Source organism: Hemiscyllium ocellatum, chromosome 7 (assembly GCF_020745735.1).
Source record: "Hemiscyllium ocellatum isolate sHemOce1 chromosome 7, sHemOce1.pat.X.cur, whole genome shotgun sequence".
In the NCBI taxonomy this organism is placed as follows: Eukaryota; Metazoa; Chordata; class Chondrichthyes; order Orectolobiformes; family Hemiscylliidae; genus Hemiscyllium; species Hemiscyllium ocellatum.
The window spans coordinates 7,208,085-7,230,739 of NC_083407.1; the positions used below are offsets into that span (position 1 = coordinate 7,208,085).

Sequence of the window (22,655 nt, forward strand, 5' to 3'; positions counted from 1 at the left end):
CAGTCGCCTGAGTCGGGAATTGAACCCGGGTCTCTGGTGCTGTGAGGCAGCAGTGCTAACCACTGTGCCACCGTGCCGACTATCATCGATAGTCACAGGTGAGGTGCCGGAAGACTAGAGGTTGGCAAACATGGTGACACTGTTTAAGAAGGGCGGTAAGGACAAGCCAGGGAATTATAGACCAGTGAGCCTGACGGCAGTGGTGGGCAAGTTGTTGAAGGGAATCCTGAGGGACAGGATGTACATGTATTTGGAAAGGCAAGGACTGATTAGGGATAGTCAACCTGACTTTGTGAATGGGAAATCATGTCTCACAAACTTGATTGAGTTTTTTGAAGTAACAAAGAAGATTGATGAGGGCAGAGTGGTAGATGTGACCTATATGGACTTCAGTAAGGCGTTTGACAAGGTTCCCCATGGGAGACTGATTAACATGGTTAGATCTCATGGAATACAGGGAGAACTAGCCATTTGGATACAGAACTGGCTCAAAGGTGGTGCTGGAGGGTTGTTTTTCAGACTGGAGGCCTGTGACCAATGAAGTGCCACAAGGATTGGTGCTGGGTCCTCTACTTTTTGTCATTTACATAAATGATTTGGATGCGAGCATAAGAGGTACAGTTAGTAAGTTTGCAGCTGACACCAAAATTGGAGGTGTAGTGGACAGCGAAGAGGGTTAGCTGCAAATGTGTTGCTGGTCAAAGCACAGCAGGCCAGGCAGCATCTCAGGAATAGAGAATTCAACGTTTCGAGCATAAGCCCTTCATCCTGATGAAGGGCTTATGCTCGAAACGTCGAATTCTCTATTCCTGAGATGCTGCCTGGCCTGCTGTGCTTTGACACCAGCAACACATTTGCAGCTGTGATCTCCAGCATCTGCAGACCTCATTTTTTAAGCGTAGAGGGTTACCTCAGATTACAAAAGGATCTTGACCAGATGGGCCAATAGGTTGAGAAATGGCAGATGGAGTATAATTCAGATAAAGCGAGGTGCTGCATTTTGGAAAAGTAAATCTTAGCAGGACTTATACCCTTAATAGAACAAAGACCAAAGAAAATTTACAGCCCAGGAATAGGCCCTTCGGCACTCCAAGCCTGAGCCTATCCAAATCAACTGTCTAAACCGGTCAGTCAATTCCTAAGCATCTGTATCCGTCTGCTCCCCACCTACTCATGCATCTGTCCAGACACATCTTAAATGAATCTACCGTGCCTTCCTCTACCACCTCTGCTGGCAACACGTTCCAAACGCCCACCACCCTATGTGTGAAGTACTTGCCGCATGTATCCCCCTTAAACTGTCCACCCATCACCTTGAAAGCGTGGCGTCTCGTTATTGAATCTTTCACCCTGGGAAAAAGCTCGTCTTTACCCACCCTGTCTACACCCTTCATGATTTTGCAAACCTCAATCAGGTCCCCTCTCAATCTCCTTTTTTCTAGTGAAAATAAACCTAACCTACTCAATCTCATCTACACCTTCCATACCAGGCATCATCCTCGTAAACCTTCTCTGCACCCCCTCCAAAACGTCCACATCCTTTTGGTAACGTGGCGCCCAGAACTGTATACAATATTCTAAATGCGGCCGAACCAATGTCTTGGACAATTTTAACATGATTTGCCAGCTCTTATACTCAATACCCCATCCAATGAAGGCAGGCATATCATAGACCTTCTTGACCACTCTATCCACCTGTGCAGCAACCTTCAGGGTACAATGGACCTGCACTCCCAGATCTCTCTGCTCATCAACTTTTCCCAAGGCTCTTCCATTCATTGTATAATTCGCTCTAGAATTAGACTTGCCTAAATGCATCACCTCACATTTGTCAGATGATAAGCCAATGGCAAGGTCCTATGGAGCGTTGCTGAACAAAGAGACCTTGGAGTGCAGGTTCATAGCTCCTGAGAGTGGAGTTGCAGGTAGATAGGATAGTGAAGGTGGCGTTTGGTATGCTTTCCATTATTGGTCAGAGTATTGAGTACAGGAGTTGAGGGGTCATGTTGGAGCTGTACAGGACATTGGTGAGGCCCCTGTTGGAATATTGCGTGCAATTCTGGTCTTCTTCCTATCGGAAAGATGTCGTGAAACTTGAAAGGTCTCAGAAAAGATTTACAAGGATGTTGCCAGGATTGGAGGATTTGAGCTATAGGGAGAGGCTGAACAGGCTGGGGCTGTTTTCCCTGGAGCGTCGGAGGCTGAGGGGTGACCTTATAGAGGTTTACAAAATTATGAGGGGCATGGATAGGGTAAATAAGTAAAGTCTTTTCTCTAGGGTCAGGGAGTTCAGAACTAGAGGGCATAGGTTTAGGGTGAGAGGGAAAAGATATAAAAGAGGCCGATGGGGCAACTTTTTCACGTAGAGGGTGGTATGTGTATGGAATGAGCTGCCAGAGGAAGTGGTGGAGGCTGGTACAATTGCAACATTTAAGAGGCATTTGGATAGGTATATGAATAGGAAGGGTTTGGAGGGATATGGGCCGGGTGCTGGCAGGTGGGACTAGATTGGGTTGGGATATCTGATCAGCATCAATGGGTTGGACTGAAGGGTCTGTTTCCGTGCTGTACATCTCTAGGACTCTATGGCTCTATAACTAGGAACACAATAATGCTGACCCAGCCAGTGACACTCACGTCCCATGAGTGAATATAATAAACACATCCAGACCGTCAGGTGCTATAGAGAGACAGGAGGCCAACGAAGATGACTGTGGACTTTGACTAACATATTATTAAAAGATTTATATGAGGAGGAGGAGCTTGGCATCCTGCAGAAAGAACATTTAATAGAATTTCACAAAATTATAACCGATTCTAAATGAGTAGGTCAGGAGAAATTGTCGTGGGGGAGAGAGGCAGAAGTGTGATTGGCAACCAGATGACAAGGACTAAAGATAAATAAGGAAAAACAGTCAGGTATTTAAAAAAAAAACGCAGTTCACTGCCATGATCTGGAACGCAATGAAAAGGATTGTTACTCCTTCATGAGGCTTGGACACCCATGGCAATGTTATGAAATTATTGCCCCAAGGTGGTGATGCTGGGCTGTCATCTTCACAATGGACTGGCTCTCAAGGCTATTTCAGAGGGCACAGAAGAGTCACCACATTGCTGTGGGTCAGCAGTCAACATAGGCTGGAGCAGGGAAGGATGGCAGAGACACTTTCTATCAGAGAAATCTTGCTGCAAACAGACAGGGCATTAATGAGATCAATGTCACTGGCCTAATTATCCAGAACCCCAGGTTAAATCTCTGGAGACACAGGTCTGAATCTGGCATGGCTGATGGCAAACTGTGAACTCAATTAAAAAAAACTGGAGTTAAATCTGGCCTATTGATGAACATGTAACCACCGTCACTCATCAGGGAAAAACACATCTTGGTCATTCATATCTTGTAGAGAAGGGAATCTGCCATTGCTACTGGATTTGGCTACATGTGACTCCAGACCCACAGCAATGCGGCTAACTCTTAATTGCCCTTGCAAGCCACGCAGACCAGGGAGCAATTCGGAATGGGTAAAATTGCGCCACATCCTGTGAATGAGTAAACAAACACCTGGAAGATATAATTTTATCTTCTTGTTTCAGGAAGGACATACCTGCATTGGAAGGAGCTCAGGGAAGATAGTCTTGGCTGATTCCTGGGTTGAAAGGGTTATTTCACAAAGAAGGATTGAGGTGATACACACGGGGTTTAGAAGAATGAGAAGGGATCTCATTGCAAGATTTTAAAAAAATTCTGAGGGGCTTAATTGAGGGTGGTGCGGGGAGGATATTTTCACTTGCAAGGGAATCCAGAATGAGGGCCCACAGTTTAAGAAAAAAAAACACCCATTTAAGATGGCGATGAGTAGGAACTTCCTCTGAGGATGGATAATCTTCGGAACTTTCTTACTCAGAGCATCGTGGAAGCTGGGTCTCTTATTTTATTCCAGGCTGCACTGGACAATTGTTTGATTGACAAAGCAGTAAGGGGACCTTTGGAGATAGAAAGGGAAGTGGGATTGAGGGTGCAATCACCTAACCCATATGGTCAGCTTTGTCTTACGTTTAAAAATAAAAGGAAAAGGGACGTGCTGTAGATGGTAAGACCAGCATTTGTTGTGCATTCCTAATTGCCTGAAGTAAACTAAGAGGCTCATTAGGCAACTTTCGAAACAGAGAGGTCCAGAAACAGGGCTCAATCTCAGGAAATGGGGTAAACCATCGAAGACTGAGAAGAGAAATTTCTTTGTTCAGAAAGTAGTGAGCCCGTCAAACTTTCTACCACAGAGAGCAGTCAAAACCAAAACACTTGAATGCTTTCTAGAAGGACTTAGATATACAGCACTTGGGGCTAAAGGGATCAAAGAATATGGGGGAGGGGGCACGCAAGAAGCAGGAACAGGCTGTCGAGCTGAGTGATCAGTCATTGATCAGCAGATTGATCAGCTAAATGGCCTACTCCCACTCCTATTTTCTATGCTTAAGAATCAACTACAATGCTCTGGGTGCATAGACCAGACTGCGTTCGGATGGTGGATTTACCTCTTTAAAGAGCTAAGTATGCCATTGGAAATTTTAAATATGTGACTGATGTGTTTTTGTTAATCAACTGGCAAATATCAATTCTCATTTGTAGAAGAGATTTCCAAATTTTGTGTGAGTGAGAGATGGTGTGTATTGAGAGAAAAGTTGCCAAATTTCACTCCTGAAACATTCAGATCTGACACTCGTTTTATACTCCCCAATCAACTGAAATAATTTCACTCTCTTCCACTTGACAGGTTGTAAACTTGATCAAACCACACAACATCTAAATTCCAGGGAAAACAACCCTAGGTTTGCATAACTCAATTTGTAGCAGCCAGGTATCATCCCGTTGAAACTACGCTGCACTCCCTCCAAGGTCATTAACATTTTCTGAGGTAATGATGCCTGGTAATGCTCTGTTCCACACTCACCTCAGAGGCATCCTGGGGATTCTTGTCCAGGATCACGTACTTCCTCTTGCGTTTGTCCCTGCGAATGTAACTGAAGGAACACTCCACTGCCGGGAGAGCCTGTCCTCTGCTCTGCCGAGAAAGGCAAGACTCAGAATTATTTTCCTGAAATAAAGAAGATCAGGTTATGACAGGGCCTCGGCTGCAGTTGGGTTGGGTTGGGGTGTGTGGGTTTGGTGAGGGGAGATAGAAAAAGGAAGTGAAAAACACAGCTGGTATAAGCTTGCTGTGCAGGGAAGTCTGGACGGCTTTGCATCCATTTGTCGCAGCAAGAGTCCCGCTCACCCCAGGTCAGAAAAGGGACAGTACAAAGCAAGGCCATTGGAGGGAGGCTCAGAACCTCCCTGGGGATGAGCTGGTGGATAGGTTCAGGGTTCAGGCACTGGAAAATGCTGAACTAGCTACTTGACCTTTCTGAATCTGAGATGAGATGAGCTACAAACAGAGAAAACAGGAAGAGAGGCAGGCCAGCTGAGTCTGCTCTGTCATTCAATGCCTGACCATTTATTGCAGTCAAGAGTGTGGTGCTGGAATATCATAGCAGGTCAGGTAGCATCTGAGGAACAGGAGAATTGACATTTCGGGCAAAAGTCCTTCATCAGGAATGAATGAACTGACGAAGGGCTTTTGCCCCCGATAAGTCAATTCTCCTGCTCCTTGGATGCTGTCTGACCTACTGTGCTTTTCCAGCGCCACACTCTCAACTCTGATCTCCAGCATCTGCAGTCATCACTTTCACCATTTATCTCAGTCCACTGTTCTCTCTTTCTCCTTGATCTCCTTGAAAACATTCAATGTTTTGGCCTCAACAAGTTTGAATGATGGAGAATGCCCCAGGCTCACATCCCTCTGGGTGAAGAGTTTTTTCCTCCTCTCAGTCTGACGTGGCCTATCCCATATCCTTAGTCTGTGACGCCTGGTTCTGGACTTCCTGGTCATCGGTGCTGGAAAAGTACAGTCAGCCAGGCAGCATCTAAGGAGCAGGAGAGTTGATGTTTCGGGCATAAGCTGTTCATCAGGAATGAGTTTATGCTCGAAATGTTAATTCTCTTGCTCCTTGGATACTGCCTGACCTGCTGTGCTTTTCCAGCACTAAACTTTTTGACACTGATCTCCAGCATCTGCAGTGCCCACTTTCTCCTCCCTGGTCATCGGGAACATCCTCCCTGTGTTTATCCTGTCTAGTCCTGATTGAATTTTATACGTTTCCATGAAACACCCTTATTCTTCTGAACCCCAGTGAATGTAGTCCTAACTGATCTGGTGTCTCTCTATTCCTCATGTTAAGAATGAGAAATAAACCAATGTTGAAATACAGGATTGTAGATACGGGAAATGGCCATTCAGCTCCTCAAGATTAGATTAGATTACTTAGTGTGGAAACAGGCCCTTTGGTCCAACAAGTCCACACCGACCCTCCAAAGAGCAACCCACTCAGACCCATTCCCCTACATTTACCCCTTCACCTAATACTACGGGCAATTTCCCATGGCCAATTCAACTAACCTGCACATTTTTGGACTGTGGGAGGAAACCGGAGCAGCCGGAGGAAACCCACACAGACACGGGGAGAATGTGCAAACTCCACATAGACAGTGGCCTGAGGCGGGAATTGAACCCGGGTCTCTGGCGCTGTGAGGTAGCAGTGCTAACCACTGTGCCACCGTGCTGTCCCATGCCGTCTAGATTGTGACTGGTCATTGATCTCAACGCTATTTTCCCACAATACCTCCAGAACTCTCAATATCATTAGTATCTTGAAAACTTTTGATCTTAGTGTAGAATCATTGAACCACCATAGCTGTCTAGTGAAAGAATTCCAAAGATTTACTACCTACCATGTTTAAAAACAACTCGAAATTATTTAAGAAGGTGCCTTCCAAACTGCTTCCAGAAGGGGAATGGGCAGCAGAAACAAATGAACACTACCACCTACAAGCTCCCCTCCAAGCCACTCACCATCCTGACTCAGAAATATAACCGCTATTCCTTCACTGTCACTGGGTCAAAATCCTGGAATTCCCTAACGGCATCGAGGGTCAACCCACAGCACATAGCAGCTCACCACCCCCTTCTTCAGGATATTAAGGGAAGGACAATAAACCTAGCCAACAACACCCACGAATTAATTACAAAAAGGTTTGCCGCTATAAAACATAAACTGAGTTTAATGTTGATGCAGAAATCTCCCTTCCACACATGCCAGCTTATACATAGCGTGTTAGTGTTGAACATACAAGGAAGGATGCGAATGAGTGAATGAGTGAGTGATTAATTTTTTTCCCCAGGGGCACCTTATCAGAGGTAACAAGTGATCCAGTGAGTGTGCAAGACTAACTGTGCACTGGCCATCCTTTACAGATGCTTTCGGTGATGGAGAGAGGGGCCAACATCTGCAGGTCTGTACCTGATGCTCATTCTCGGCCAGTGACCTAAAAGGGAACCGAATGTACAAGAGACATAACACTCCAGTGCACCTTTGTCTCATCACTGACAAATCAGAATACGTTTGATCAAAAATCGACCAACTTGTTTCATTTGTTCTTAAACGGAGTCACATTCTGCCACGGCTCCTTCAAAAAGTAGACCAGTCCCAGGGTGCTTATCGCTGAAAGATACCGTTCAGAGAATGATCTGGAAGTAAGGTGCTGCATTAAAAAGGTGTACAGGGAGAGGCCCCCCCCCCGTGACAAAGCAAAAAGATGCACTGCAGGGAAGTCCGTTGAGGAGAGAGATATTTAGAGATACTCTGCTATTGTAAACAAGAGGACCAGACCATCAGGATCATTTTCATCAGAATGAAGGCCCTGCAATTTACTTGAACTCTTCTGGATTCGTTGGGCAGGAAGAGGAGAAAGAGTAAGTTTGTTACGACAGTGATTCTTAGCAAGATTGTTGAGGGGCTGCAGGATTCAACCTCGGATCCAGAGAACCATAGGGAAAGGAGAATTTCCTTTTTAAAGCTGTATGTGATGACACGTTGGAATGTATAGCCAGAGGAGCCCTGAAGCAGCTTCAGCAGTAAACTTCCACAGGGAATTTGCAAAGGAAGTTCAGAAGGGAATATTGCAAGATGACAGGGAAAGTGCAGGCCAGTGGGACTAATTGGATAGCGCTTTTGAAGAATTACTACAGGGACAATGGGCTGAATGATCTTGTGTCTGTGTTGTACCATTCTATGCAATTTAAACCAAGATCCTGAGGGCGACTCAAGTCTGCAAGAGCAGAGACCACCCGCAGCAGGTAAATCTGGCAACCTCCCCAGAACTGGCTTACCTCCCAGAACTCTTCGGAGGTGTGGATGGCTGTCAGGCTGCTCAGCTCCAGTTTCTCCAGGACGTCTGCATTCATCAGATCCACCTCCAGGAGCTGGTCCTCTGTCACTCTCAGGAACATCCAGCTGCTTTCCAACTCAGGCTCCTCCTCCACCAACCGGCCAACGATGAAGGGCTGGCAGACATCTAACAGTGCGGACAGAAAGACAGACTCTGCCTTTGACACAATAACTTTACAACAGGACGCCCCAAAAGTGCTGCACAGCCACTGCTGGATTCTCTCATTCAGCTAAACACCAATGAGTATAGATCCAAATCTGATCAACCTTTTCTCATCAAACCCTTCAGCCCTGGAATGAGCTGAGAAACTGACTCAGAAATGTTTTCCATACATTCAAACCCCTCCTTAAACAAGGAGAGCAAAACTGTACCAGAGGCTTCCAGGTCTCACTATGGCTGTGTATAATCGCAGCAACACTTCCCCACTTCTTTATTTTATTCCTTTGGCATTAAACAGCAGCATTCCATTAATCTTCCCAATTACCTGCATACTAACTTTTTGTTACTCCTGTACCAGGACATCCTGATCCCTCTGAACCTCAGTATTTTGAAATCTCTATATAAATAATATGCTGCTCTTCTCTTTTTCCTGTTCAAGTGGACAGACTCATTTTTCCACATTATACTCCACCTGACGTATATCTGCCACTCACTGAACCCATCAATATTCTTTACAGTCTCATGAGCTCTTCATAACTTACTCTCTTACCCATCCTCACGTTATTTAAATGTTACATTTGCTCCCAAAATACAAGTCACTAAAATAGATTGCAAATAATTGATTACCATTTCCCAGTATCTTTTACTGTACGGTTACTAATTCGCTGTCTCTCATTGGACATCTCTACATCAGGAAGGGCTATGTCCCCAACACTTTGAATTGTACCTCTCACTGTTTCCTCCTCCTCCTCTTCCTGTGTCTCCATTAGTGACACAGAATTATTCAAATAAGCTCCTTCTTCAGAAGCGAGATAGCTGGAGGCGGCGCATTCATCCTGGTTGCCGACCGGGGCCAGCAGAGTGGTCTCGTTGCTCCTGGCATGATCTCCTGAATCCTCGGAGGCAGCGTCCAGGCTGCTTCTGCGATGGAAGATGCTGGAGGAGCTGTTGGCTTCATCCTTGTCAGGGGAGTTGGCCACCTCAGAGTTGCCCGTTTGCCCCTCACTGGGACTGTTCAGGTGATGTTGATAGCGCAGCCAATCGTCCCCAATCTGACCACGGAGCTCATCCATCCTCTTGATGTCCTCCTGGTGTTGCAAGACAACATCTGCAGAGTGACCAGGAATGAACAACAAAGCAGTTTTACAAACAGGAAAATTGGCCGTAGGACCGTCAGAAATAGGAATAAGATAAGCTGTTCAACCCTTGATTCTGCTCTCCCATTCAAAGGGCTCAAAGGTTTGATTCGACATTTTTCACGTCCACTTTTATGCCCTTCCCCCAAAACCCTTAAAAGGTCCCTCTGAAGAATCTACCTCAACCTTAAATATACACAAAGACTTTGCCCCACAGCTCTCTGCGGCAAGGAGTTCTAAAGACATTCAACCCTCAGAAGAAATTCCTGCTCACCTCAGTCTGAAATGGGCATCCCTTTCATCAGAGACAATATCCTCTGGACCTAGACTCTACCATGAGTGGAAACATCCTCTCAGCAATTATCCTGTCAAGCCCCTTAAGAATCCAATATGTTTCAATGAGATCACCGCTTATTCTTCTAAACTCCAGTGAGTACAGTCCCAATCTGTTTAACCTTGGGTCATAAGATGATCCCTCCCACCCAACAAATCATTTTGCCCATTTCTGTGTGACGTATTCTATAGGCAGACTTTCCCTGGAGAAAAGGAGACACTGGAATAAAAATAGTCATCAGCCCTCCAGCCTATTCAATTATTCATTATGATTATATAAAAGCCAAATCACTGTGGAAGCTGGAAATCTGAAATAACACAACCTGCTGGAGAAACTCAGCTGCAGTGCCCCACGTCACCTTCTTTCTGGTTGCACGGGTACTCGAGGACTGTGCCTCTGGGCTGCAAGGCGGGCCCAATGCCAATCACCATGCAAAAGACTCTGGGACAGCTGCACGTGCGGTTGAGAGAGAACATCACTCAGCAGGTCTGACCACATCTGTGGGGAGAGAGCGTGAGAGCGAGAGATCCAAACCCAGTATGACCCCTCTTCAGAACTTCTCTTTACCCTGTTCTGAAGAGGAGTTGTGGTGGACTCAAAACGTTTCCCCGCAAAGATACTGCCAGACCTACTGAATTTCTCCAGCACTTTGTTTTTAATGCCATTAAATCATTACTGATGCATACTAGTGTGACTAAGAGGTAAAATCACCAGTTCTATTTCATCCAGTCTTTGAGCATTGCAATATTAAATTAGATTACTTAGTGTGGAAACAGGCCCTTCGGCTAACAAGTCCATACCAACCCGCCGAAGCACAACCCACCCAGACTCATTCTCCTGCATTTACCCCTTCACCTAACACTATGGGCAATTTAGCATGGCCAATTCACCTAATCTGCACATTTTTTGGACTGTGGGAGGAAACCCATGCAGACACAGGGAGAATGTGCAAATTCCAAACAGTCAGTTGCCTGAGGCGGGAATCGAACCCGGGTCTCTGACGCTGTGAGGCAGCAGTGCTTACCACTGTGCCACTGTGCTGCCCATAAACTCCTTCCTTCAGTCTGTAAGGGATCTGAACCACCCTGCCCACCCACATTTTTGGCAATTTAAGCATTCATCTGAACAATTCCAATTTTGCACATCTCCACGTCCCTTCTGTCAGCTTGTGGCCCAGATCTCCAAAACACTCACGCGATATGACTGGAGTATTCGGAATATCCTTGTCACTGTCACTTGGCTCAGAGATACTGGCAGTGCGCACCTTGATCTTACTCTGCAATGGGTGAGAGGTTGGTATCCAATAAAGGAAAAAAAAAACAGTAAAACTTGGTCAGTTTGATTATGTAGGATATGGGCACTCCATCTGAAGCTCAGAAACATACTAGCCATTCAACCCAAGCAGTCTATGTTGATGTTTATGCTCTCAACATATTTTCAATCTTCTTTCCTCATGCTTTTACCTAGAATCATCACAAAACATCTCCCGTCCTTGTTTCACCTTCTCTAATGCGGAGTTACACATTCTCGCCGCTCTGAGTTTCCCATTGGATTAGTTAATGACCAAAGCTTACATTTATGACATTGTGTTCAACAGTTCTAGAGGTTGGAAACACTTTCTCTACATCCCGCCCATCTAATGTTTTTATAGAATTAGAAAGGTGTTGGCGGAAGTACACCACAGGCTCATACACAAATTCAACATCTTGCTTCTGGTACGCCAATTTGAGTGTGTGGTCAAAGTAGGTTTTATGGTGTTATGAAGATGTGGGTGTACTGTACCTTTAAGGAAGTTAAAAGCTAGAAGAACTACCTGACAGTACCAAGTGTTCTGAATAAAATATAATGTAACATTTGGTTGAATAACTCAATTAGCTGTTGCCTTGAGACAAAAACAAATTCGAATTTAGCCAATCAGTTTAAGTTATACCCCAATCCAGTTTGAATTGGGTATATTGACAATCTTAAAAGCCAATGACACAAGCCGATGCTTTGGGGTGGTATAAGACCAGGGAAAATTGAACAGTTGGGAGGAGAACTGCCAAGCCCCAACCATGTAAAGACTACCCAAAAATAGCTCTCTTAAAATGTACCTTTATCGATCAGTAACCTGTGAAGCAGACTCCCCAGAAGAAAAGACAGGAATACAGAGAAGAACTGAAAGCTGCCTGATTTTGAGATAAGAAGTTCTGTTTTGTAAATCTTAATTGGGATTTTTATCAGACTAGTATTATAGAAGGGTAAGTAAAAGATAGGTTAGAGGAAGGAGTTGTATGTAGTTGTCAGTTAATTATTCTCTGTTACACTTGAATTTTTACTTCTTGGCTCTCAAACTTTCACAGATTACTGCATGGGATAAATCTTTTCTGTGTTGGTTTAAATTAAGATGGAGAGTTTACCCCGTGTCGTAACAATGATGACAGAATGCCTGGATGGGTGCAACTCCAACAACAAAGCAGCAGCTCGGCATCATCCAGGATAAAGCCATGTGCTTCCATCACCTTCAACATCCATTCCCCCCTCTACTGACGCTCAGTATGTACTGCTACTGCCTACAAGATGCACTGCAGGAATTCACCAAGGCTCGTTAGAAAGCACCTTCTAAACCACATCCACTTCCATCAAGAAGAACAAGGGCAGCAGATACATGGGAAAACCGCCAAGTTCTCCTCCAGGACACACACCACCCTGACTTGGAAGTAATCGCCGTTTCTTTAGTGTCACCAGATTAAAAATCCAAGAATCTCTGCCCTAATGGCACAGTGGGGATCGCCACACCACATGGACTGCCAGCCAGCAACACTCACGTTCTATGGATGAATGTGTAAAAAGTTGAAGCAGTTACCTTTTTGCGGGTGATTGGTCTGGCACTGCTGGCTGATGAGTACACACGGTCACTGCGGTTACTGGTCAGCGAAGATTCCAGAACATTCCTGAGCGTGCTATTCCGGGAAGAGTGGCGCATTGACTGTCCAATTAGCCGGCCAGACTTTGGCAGATACTGCAAAAGGGAAGGTCATGGCGTTTCAGGATTGTAGTAGAGGGGGTGCAGATGATGTCAGAGAATGGTCAGAAGGATGAGGGACCTCAGTTGTTGAGATTTTCTCCTCTTAGAGAGAATCAAAGGAGTTTGATACAGATATTATTCAAACTTATGAATAAGGAGGCTTCAACCCTTTCAAGTCTGCTCAGCTATTCAATAAAAGTTCCCATCTACCTTAAGAACATGAATCTACTGTTCTCTGCTTTAAAAACATACAAAAGATTCCTTTTCAGGAAGAGGGGCCCAAAAGACAGAAAAAGAAATTAGTTTAAATGGGTGACCTATCTCAATTGAGACCAGGTGATGTACCTGTTCTGGAAGTGCTTGATAGAGACAGTGTAGAGAGAGCTCTACTCTGTATCTAACCTTGTGCTGACCCTGTCCTGGGAGTGTTGGATAGGGACAGCAGAGGTGAGCTTTACTTTGTGTCTAACCTAGTGCTGTCCCTATCCTGGGAGTGTTTGATGGCGCTTTCACCTGAATTTAAGAGTGCAACCTTTTGTCACGTGGACGAGCAAAGGACCGGCAGAAGACATTTTACTCTTGACGAGGTACTCACCGTGAGTTCTGCCATAGTCAATGGCTCTCCATCCAAAATCAGCTGCATAGGAACAAACAGAAGAGTCAATTATATAGCAATGACGCAATCAGAAAGGGACAGTGTAAACTCAAATTCTCAATGTTACTCACACCCTTCCTGCACCTAGCCTGGCCAGCCATTCTAGAATTTTATATCTTCCAATCAGATCCCTTCTCATTCTTGTAAACTCTAGTGAGTACAGACCAATCTCTCCTCACACAGTAGTCCTGTCATCCCTGGTATCAGCCTAATGAACTTTGGTTGTACCACCTTTATAACAAGTACATCCCCTCTGAGGGAGGGAGACCAAAACTATGCACAAAATACGCCAAGCCTTGTATTACTGCAGGAAGACCTTGCATTTCAACTTTACTGTCCCATCCACTCCCCATTTCTCTCGATTCTGAGACACCAAAAACCTGCTTTTCCCAGATTTAAACATATCCACAAATGGATCATTCACATTAGCGAAAATGGCAGGAGAGCACAAGGGCAAAGCACATTTGATCAGTTTCTCCAGCACAGAAAACTATCACAGCAATACCACGTGAACAAAAAAACAAGAGCAGGGCACTTGGCCCTTCGAGCCTGATCTGCCATTCAGTAAGATTGTGGCTGATCTGACTTTAACCTCAATTCTTCAGTACTGCAGATCCTCAATAATCTTCTTGGTAAACAAGAATCAAACTACATCTGTCTTAAAAATATTTGAATATTCAGCACCTTTTGAGGAAGGGAATTCCAAAGATTGCCAAATCCTGCAGAAGAAAAAGTTTCCTCATCTCTATTTTAAATTATGACCCCTTGTTTTTAAAGCTGCATTTGCTGACACCAGCACACGGGTGCATTGTCCTGCTTTAAATCATCTCCATGCATACAAACAGACTGGGGAGAGAGAGAAAGAGGGGATTGGACATGGAAGGCGGCAGAGGAGGAGAAAGCGTCTCCCAGATCCTGGGCCCACCTGGTCGGCCCCCCACTTATCTCACATACTGGGCCCACCTTGTCATCATCTACTTCACCACGCCCCCCAGCTCCAGATCCAGCACCTGACTGCCTCTTTCCTCCAGGCAATCCCCCTATCCAGGGCTTCTCCCCACTCAACTCTATTTCGAAACTGTATGCTCTTTTCTGCATGTGCGCATTACTGCCTTTGCGCATGATATCACATAACTTGTAAATGATGGTGTATTCTGTACACGTGTGTTCCAGAAATAGCACACATGTAGCTGCCTGCAGTTGCAGGTATCAGTGAGCACTGTTCATTCTATGATCCTTGGTTCCAGATTCTCCCACAAGAGGAAACATCCTTTGCCATTCCAACCCTGTCATCACATCCTCTCAGGACCTTACATGTTTCAGTCAAGTATTCTCGGACTCTAAATTCCATCTATCCAGCCTGCCCTCATCAGGTAATCCAGAGCGACTGAAGGCAAAAGGTGGTGAATGGATTGAACAAAGCCGAACCCAGTCCCCAGAAACATTCCAGCACGCTGCTGCTGCTCCTCCCCAGCAACTCAGGAAATGACCCGAGTAGCAATGAGAGACTCCAAACTCTAACCAGCTCAGTGTTACCCATGGACACTTACCCGCATGAAGGCCGCTTTGGGGGAAAGGTGATAGATAGTACAGGGTCGATGACGTTTTTGGTAACATACAGGATTCCCTTGAAGGAAGAGCTGTAAGACAAGATATTAGGCATTACACATCTGCTCTGAAGTTTTGCCAGATAGGGTGGACATGGGAAAATGGGATATGGAAGTAGGAGTCCACCCAAGAAATCCAGGTTAGCTCTAAATTTAGCAAACCTCTAATGCAAGTCACCAGCCGCCTCAGTTACATGGCTATTGGTCTCAAAACAACTGCCCTCTGAAATAGCGAATCTTACTGTCAGACATACTTTATTTGTACAGGAGACACCGCTCAGTTCCCTAATTAAAAAGTTCACCCATTCCCCACCGCGACACCAGTGTGGGATTTGTGCAATCTTCCCCCATCTTCCCAGCTTACCCACCCTCACTGTACTGTCAGTCACACCACCCACCTCCTTTAGGCTGTGTAGCTGGGACAGAGGAGCGAGCTGGGCATGCTCCGAGATCATGTTGTAGGCCAGATCCAGGTGTTTCAAATGTGATAAATGCTCAACTCCTAAAAAAGGAATGAGATATCAGAAGATCAAAAGAAAGCACACTCTTGCCTTTATATAGCACTGCCCAGAAGCTCATGAGATGTCAAAGTGCAGTTGTTGTAATCATGACCATACTGCCTGATGTGGCAGTAACAATTTCAAACAACTTTCCAAAGGAATTAAACACACAACTATCTAAAAACTCACGACTTGGATGAAAGCACTGAAATTGCAAAGCTTTCAGATGACAAAGATATGTCAGAAGTGTGGGCGGCACGGTGGCACTGCTACCTCACAGCGCCATAGAGCTGGGTTCGATTCCCGCCTCTAGGCGACTGTGTGTGTGGAGTTTGCATGTTCTACCCGTGACTGCATGGGTTTCCTCCGGGTGCTCTAGTTTCCTCCTACAGTCCAAAGATGTGCAGGTCAGGTGAATTCACACAATTCAGGTGAATTGGCCAAGCTAAATTGCCTGTAGTGTTAGGTGTAGGGGTATGGGTGGGTTGTGATTCGGCGGGTCGGTGTGGACTTGTTGGGCCGAAGGGCCTGTTTCCACACTGTAAGTAATCTAACTTAATCTAAAGATAAGTCGTGAAGACAACATAAACAGTATTCATAGGTAAGCAAGGCGGCAAACATCCGACAGATGGAATGTAAAGTGGCAGTGTGAATTTGTCAATTTCTACTTTCCGATTTCTGCTAGCAATATCGGTTTCTGATTTCCAGCATCTGCAATCGTCAATTTGACCACTTTAGCAAAAAGACTACAAAAGCAGCACAGTTTTTTTTAAATGGAGTCACAGAAGTCTGAAACTCAGGTCTGCGTGTGCTGGTACACTCATTTTTCAAATTAATATGCAGGTATAACAAGTGATTAATGGATTATTTCAAGGGAATGGATAATAAAAGTAGAGGTGTTTTGCTACAGTTACAGAGGGCATCACTGAGACCACACCTGGACTATTATGTACAGATTTTGATATTGACAGACAAGGACATCATTAGACGCAGTTCAAAAGAAGGTTTAAATTACCTGACCCTTGGGATCTGTTTTATGAGGAAAACTTGGACAAGCTGAGCCTATATGAGGGGGAGGGGGAGGTCGAGGGCTCAATTGAGGCATTCAAGCAGCCATTGGATACGGGAAAAGGCAGGAGATTGGCATTATGTGCTAAAACTGACTCAGATTCGATGGGCCAAATGGCCTCCAGCTGGGTCATAGCAAATCTATGATTCTGGAGGCAGGATTTTCACAACAGGAATAGTCCAGTAGCCGTGAACCATCACACAAACCATGCCCATTTCTGTGCAAATGGCTGCTGATTCCGTATGGGCAATGGGATAGTGCGAGGAAGAGTTAACGTTTCAAGCACTTCTTCAGAAGCTAATACTTCCAAGTAAACTATTCAGTCACGGGTGGGGACTCCTTGATGCCTCAGACATGACCTCAGGATCAGAGAGAGAATTTTTGGAGGGTTCAAAGCAGCAGGAAACTGCCCAGAGGATTCCACTTCCCGGGCAATTCCTGTTGGGTTAAAATTCCAGAACTCTCTCCCTAACAGCATTGACAGTCAACCCACACTAAATGCAGTGCCAAGGTTCTGGGAGGGCAGCTCATCAACAACTTCTCAAGGACAGTGAAGGGTGGGCAATAAGTGCTGGCCCAGCCAGTGATGTCCACATCTCAAGAATGAATAGGAATGCATTGTCAGCTGCTCTGGGACTTCTGACAGGTCACAACATGCATCCCTCAGTATATCCACACTTTACCTAGTGCAGAGACGAGGGAAATCGGTCACAAGGGGGAACTTAACAGGATAGATACTAAGAGGAAGAGCTATCCCTCATCGGGGTTGAGAACAAGAGACACCATTTGAAATGAGGGGTTTCCTTTTTCTTTAAGATGGAAAAGAGGGTCTCTGAAGATTTGAGTCTGTGGAGGTGTTCCTGGAGAGTGAGGGGATGTCACTGAATATTTTAAAGCAGTGGTAGGTAAATTCTTGATGAACAAGGACGTCAAAGATTATAATGGGTTGGGTTGAGGTTACCATCAGCTATTATCTTACGAGCAGACAGAAGGGGCCGAATGAGCTATTCCTTCCCCCAAATTGTGTATTTGTAAATGATGTATTTGCAGACTCTCAACCACTGAAACGGATAACCCCCAACACAGAGAGGTCAGCTTACCATTAATATTCTCCAAATTGTTGTTGCGCAGGAGCAGAGTGGTCAGCTGAACTCGGGAGCAGGAGCTGAAGACGGGCACTCTTTCCAGAAGATTGTAGCTCAAGTTAACATATTCGAGTTCTGACAGGGGCTGAGGATTGAGAAGGGGACAGTTAGAGTGTGCAGGAATCAAAAAAAAGGAAGAGACTAACGTGAGCACATGCAGCTGCAGGGCTATTTGTCCAAGTGTGGCAGTGTCCTATCTCCACAGCAACCATTAGCATTCAGGTCCCCATTATCAGTACTCCCCTTCCCCTCTTCAACAGTGCAACACTCACCTTAGCACCCTACAAACCAACCCCTCTGACCACACACGCAATACTATCCAAAACGGATTGAATACAGCTTGAACCATATCTCCATTACTCATTAGCTTAGCTATCATCACACACATTTCATTTCACATTAAACCTGAAACACATCCCTCCCCCAGCAACCCCTCTCCTCCAAAAGTTGTTCATGTGGTGTACAGCCCCCACAGTAGATGGAGTTCCTCACCTTGAGGTGCTCTGCACAGTCCCGTATTCGGTTGTGACTCAGGTCCAGAATACGTAGCACACTGAGCAGGGCCTGTTGGAATGAGACAGCAAAAAAATAAATTAGGATTCAGCAGGGGAACTGGTCCAGGAGAGAGATTACTGCATTTTCAGCAACACTGTCATGGACTTACAGCAACAGAATGGTGATGTTATAGGACAAATAGTCATGCTTCATCGAGAGACAAGTTTGACTTCCACCGGCAATGGGGATTTACTTCACAACAATAGCTAAAGGTGGGTAATAAATACTAACCAAATCAATGTTTGTTTAACGAATGAAAATTACCCTCTGTGGGGGATAAGGTTGTGAAGAGAGGCTGGAACAGGAACAAGTCTCAACTATATTCCTAATTCCCACAGCCCAAAAAATATTTTCAATGGAGCTAGCGTGAAAGTAGCTTTACTTTGTATCTAACCTCATGCTGTCCCTGTCCTGGGAGTGCTTGATGGGTGTCAGTATAGTGGGAGCTTTATTTTGAATCCAATTCTGTGCTATCCTTGTCCTGGGAGTTGTTGATGGGAGCTTTACTTTGTATCTAACCCTGTAATGTACCTGGCCCTTGAAGTGTTTGATGTAAAGTGTTAAGTGTAAAGGGAACTTTATTCTATCTAACCCTGTATTGTACTCAAAGCTGAAACAGACTGGGTTTGATATCTAAATGTGCAGAACATAAAATTGACAGAGCCCCACAGCATAGGGGCTGAAACTGGACATGGGTAGATAAGCAACATGGGGCTACCTTATACCAACAGTGCATTTAGAGTCTCAGCAGAATGCCCCGGCAAATGGCCTTACCAGTGAGCTGTCCAGGGAGGTGATAAAGTTGTTGCTGAAATTGAGCGTGTGCAAATCAAGCCAAGGGAGTGCAGAGCTCAGGTCTCCACCGCAGACCGAGATAATTTCCTGCATCGGGGAAAGGGTGGGGTGGGGGAGATAACAGGAAAGAGAGACACACACACACGGGGAGCGAGGGGGTAGAACAGACAGACACAGGTGGGAGAGAGACACACAGAGGGGTTTGGGGGGAGAGAGAGACACACACATGGGTGGGAGAGGGAGCAACAGCCAAAGAAATGGAGAGAGCAATAACACAGTTAGAGAAGAGCTAACTTAGAGGCTGTTCCTCCTTCCTCCAGGTCATCACTGAGCTTAGGGTTGAAAGGGCCTGTTCTGCACTTTATTGCTCTATATGAAGGAAATGTCCTGCTACCAGAATCACCACCACTCACTGTGTACCAGACAAACTTGGTGACAATCAGACCAGAGTCCAACCTGGTTTTTTTCTTAAGAAGCCTGGACTTCAGTAAGACCTCTAACAAGGGCCCACGCGGAGAGCTGGTCCAAAAAGGTAAGAGTCACTAGGATCCAATGCAAGTTGGCGAACTGGATTCAAAAGTGACTAACAAATGGGAGGCAATGGGTGATGGTGGAGGGCTGTTTATAATGATTCGAAGCCTGTGACAAGCAGTGTACCACAGGAGTCAGTGCTGGGACACTTTGCTGTTATGTATACTAATGCTTTCTAAATAGGGAGAAAATTCAGAAATCTGAAGTACAAAAGGATTTGGGAGTCCGAGTCCAGAATTCTCTGAAGGTTAACTTGCAGGTTGAGTCGGTACTTAGGAAGACAAATATAATGTTGACATTTATTCCGAGAGGACTTGAATATAAATATAGGGATGTACTTGATGCTTTAGAAAGCTTTGGTCAGACCACATTTGGAATATTGTGCCCGGTTTTGGGCCCCATATCTCAAGGAGGAAGTACTTGCCCTGAAGCAGGTCCAGAGGAGATCCCCAAGAATGGTCCCAGGAATGAACAGCTTAACATATGAGGAATGTTTGAGGACTCTGGGACTATATGCAATAGAATTTAGAAGGATTGGGGGGTGGGGGAGGGCGGAGCAGGGAGATCTAATTGAATTTACAGAATATTGAACAGCCTGGACATAGTGGATGCTGGGAAGATGTTTCCATTGGCAAGAGAGACAAGGGCCTGAGGGCATAACCTTAGATGGTGAATCTATGAACCTCATTGCCACAGAAGGTCGTGGAGGCCAGGTCATTGAGATTTAAAACTGAGATAGATAGGTTCTTGATTATAAAGGGGATCAAGGGTTATGGGGAGAAAGCGGGTTGAGAAATGGATCAGCCATGATTGAATGGCAGAGTAAACCCAATGGATGGCCTAATTCTGCTCTTATGAGTGCTGGAGGCTGAGGGGTAACCTAATAGAGGTTTATAAAATCATAAAAGGGCAAAGAGAGGGTAAATAGACAAGGTATTTTCCCTGGGATGGAGCAGCCCAGAATGAGAGGGCATAGGGTGGGGGTGGGGAGAAACTGCTGTGCTCTTCCAGCACCACTAATCCAGAATCTGGTTTCCAGCATCTGCAGTCATTGATTTTACCTACAGGGCATAGGTTAGGGAGAGAGGGAAAAGATTTAAAAAGGGACCTCAGAGGCAACTTCCTCATGCAGAGGGTGGTGCGTGTGGGGAATGAGCTGCCAGAGGAAATGGTGGAGGCGGGTACAAACATAGCATTTAAAAGGCATCTGGATAGGTAACTGAATAAGGAGGCTTGAGGGGGATAGAGGCAAATGGGACTAGATTAATTTAGGATATCTGGTCAGCATGGACAAGTTGGACTGAAGGGTCTGTTCCGTGCTGTACATCTCTGTCTCTATGGTAAATTGGGCAGAACAGCAGCAGATGGAATTTAATCCTGATAAATGTCAGGTAGTCCATTTTTGGATCTCTAATAAGGGAATGTTTACACAATGAATGGTGGGTTCCTAGGGAGTAATGAGGAGCAAAGGGACCTTGGTGTATGAGTCCATAGATCCCTGAAGGTGTCAGCACAGGTAGACAAGGTGGTGAAGACAGCATACAGGATGCTTGCCTTCATTAGCTGGGGGGTAGAATACAGGACCAAAGCGATCTTGTAACAACTTTATATAACATTACTGAGGCCACAGATGGAATACTGCATGTAGTTCTGCTCACCACACTATTAGAAGGACATGATTGCATTGGAGAGGACGCAGAGGAGATTAACCAGGATGTTGCCTGGGATGAAAAGTCTCAGTTATGAGGAGAGACTGGACGGGCTGGGTTTGCTTTCCTTACAGCAGAGGCAGCTGAGGGGTAAGGGGTAGGAGTATCTGCGTTATTCATTTGAGGGATGTGGGTGTCGCTAAGTCGGTCAGCATTTACCGCCCAGAGAACAGTTAAGCGTCAATCACATTGCTGTAGATCTGGAGTCTTATGGAGGCCAGACCAGGAAAGGATGGCAATTTCTTTCCCTCAAGGACATTAGGGAAGTGGATGGGTTTTTCCAACAAGCGACAATGGATTCATAGTTATCATTGGACTATTAATTCCAGTGATTTTCTTTTTAAATGAATTCAAATTCTGCCATCTGCAGTGGCAGGATTTGAATCTGGGGCCTCCAGAACATTACCCTCTGGATTAATGATAATGCCACTACGCGGTACTGAGGTACACAAAATTATGGGAGACATAAACAATGGATCATGTGAATCTTTACCCCCATGACAGCTGCTAGTATTTAAATTCAAATAAAATGATTGAAAACTGTAACAAAATACAATGACGTGGTTACAAGATGATCAAAGCTAAGATCTAACTAATGAGTATGCCACTTCTCAAAAAGACAGGCAAGACCACAGGACATAAGTTTAAGGTGATAAGTAAGTGGTTTAGAGAAGATAGGAGAATTTAGTTTTTTTTAAAACCTCAGAATGTGATATAAATATGAAACATGCTGCCTGAGGGGGTGGTGGAGTCAGGAACTCACAAATATTTAAGCAGCATCTGGACAGGCACTTAAAATGCCACAGCAGAAGCAACCGTGGTCCAAGTGCAGGTAAATGGGACTAGTGTAGTTTTGTGTTCGTTGGTTAGCACAGACACGGATGGTCGAAGTGCCTGTTTCTAAGCTGTATGACTCTATACTGAAAATGTGTTGCTGGAAAAGCGCAGCAGGTCAGGCAGCATCCAAGGAACAGGAGATTCGCGTTTCGGGCATAAGCCCTTCTTCAGGGCTTATGCCCGAAACGTCGAATCTCCTGTTCCTTGGATGCTGCTTGACCTGCTGCGCTTTTCCAGCAACACATTTTCAGCTCTGATCTCCAGCATCTGCAGACCTCACTTTCTCCTGTATG

General features: G+C 45.2%; 1 protein-coding gene across 2 annotated transcripts in view; it reads right to left on the reverse strand.

Annotated features, from left to right (window-relative positions):
* The window catches only part of stk11ip (serine/threonine kinase 11 interacting protein), a 127,261-nt gene that overhangs the window by 72,266 nt on the left and 32,340 nt on the right, over nt 1-22,655 (reverse strand). For both annotated transcript variants that reach the window (XM_060828238.1, XM_060828237.1), the window contains exons 6-16: nt 19,265-19,372; nt 18,428-18,499; nt 17,891-18,020; nt 15,620-15,723; nt 15,165-15,254; nt 13,555-13,596; nt 12,798-12,953; nt 11,147-11,228; nt 9,210-9,590; nt 8,265-8,449; nt 4,950-5,060 (exon numbers count right to left, since the gene is read on the reverse strand). In XM_060828238.1, the coding sequence (XP_060684221.1) occupies nt 4,950-5,060; nt 8,265-8,449; nt 9,210-9,590; nt 11,147-11,228; nt 12,798-12,953; nt 13,555-13,596; nt 15,165-15,254; nt 15,620-15,723; nt 17,891-18,020; nt 18,428-18,499; nt 19,265-19,372 (1,461 nt within the window). The remainder of the gene's footprint in view (nt 1-4,949; nt 5,061-8,264; nt 8,450-9,209; nt 9,591-11,146; nt 11,229-12,797; nt 12,954-13,554; nt 13,597-15,164; nt 15,255-15,619; nt 15,724-17,890; nt 18,021-18,427; nt 18,500-19,264; nt 19,373-22,655) is intronic.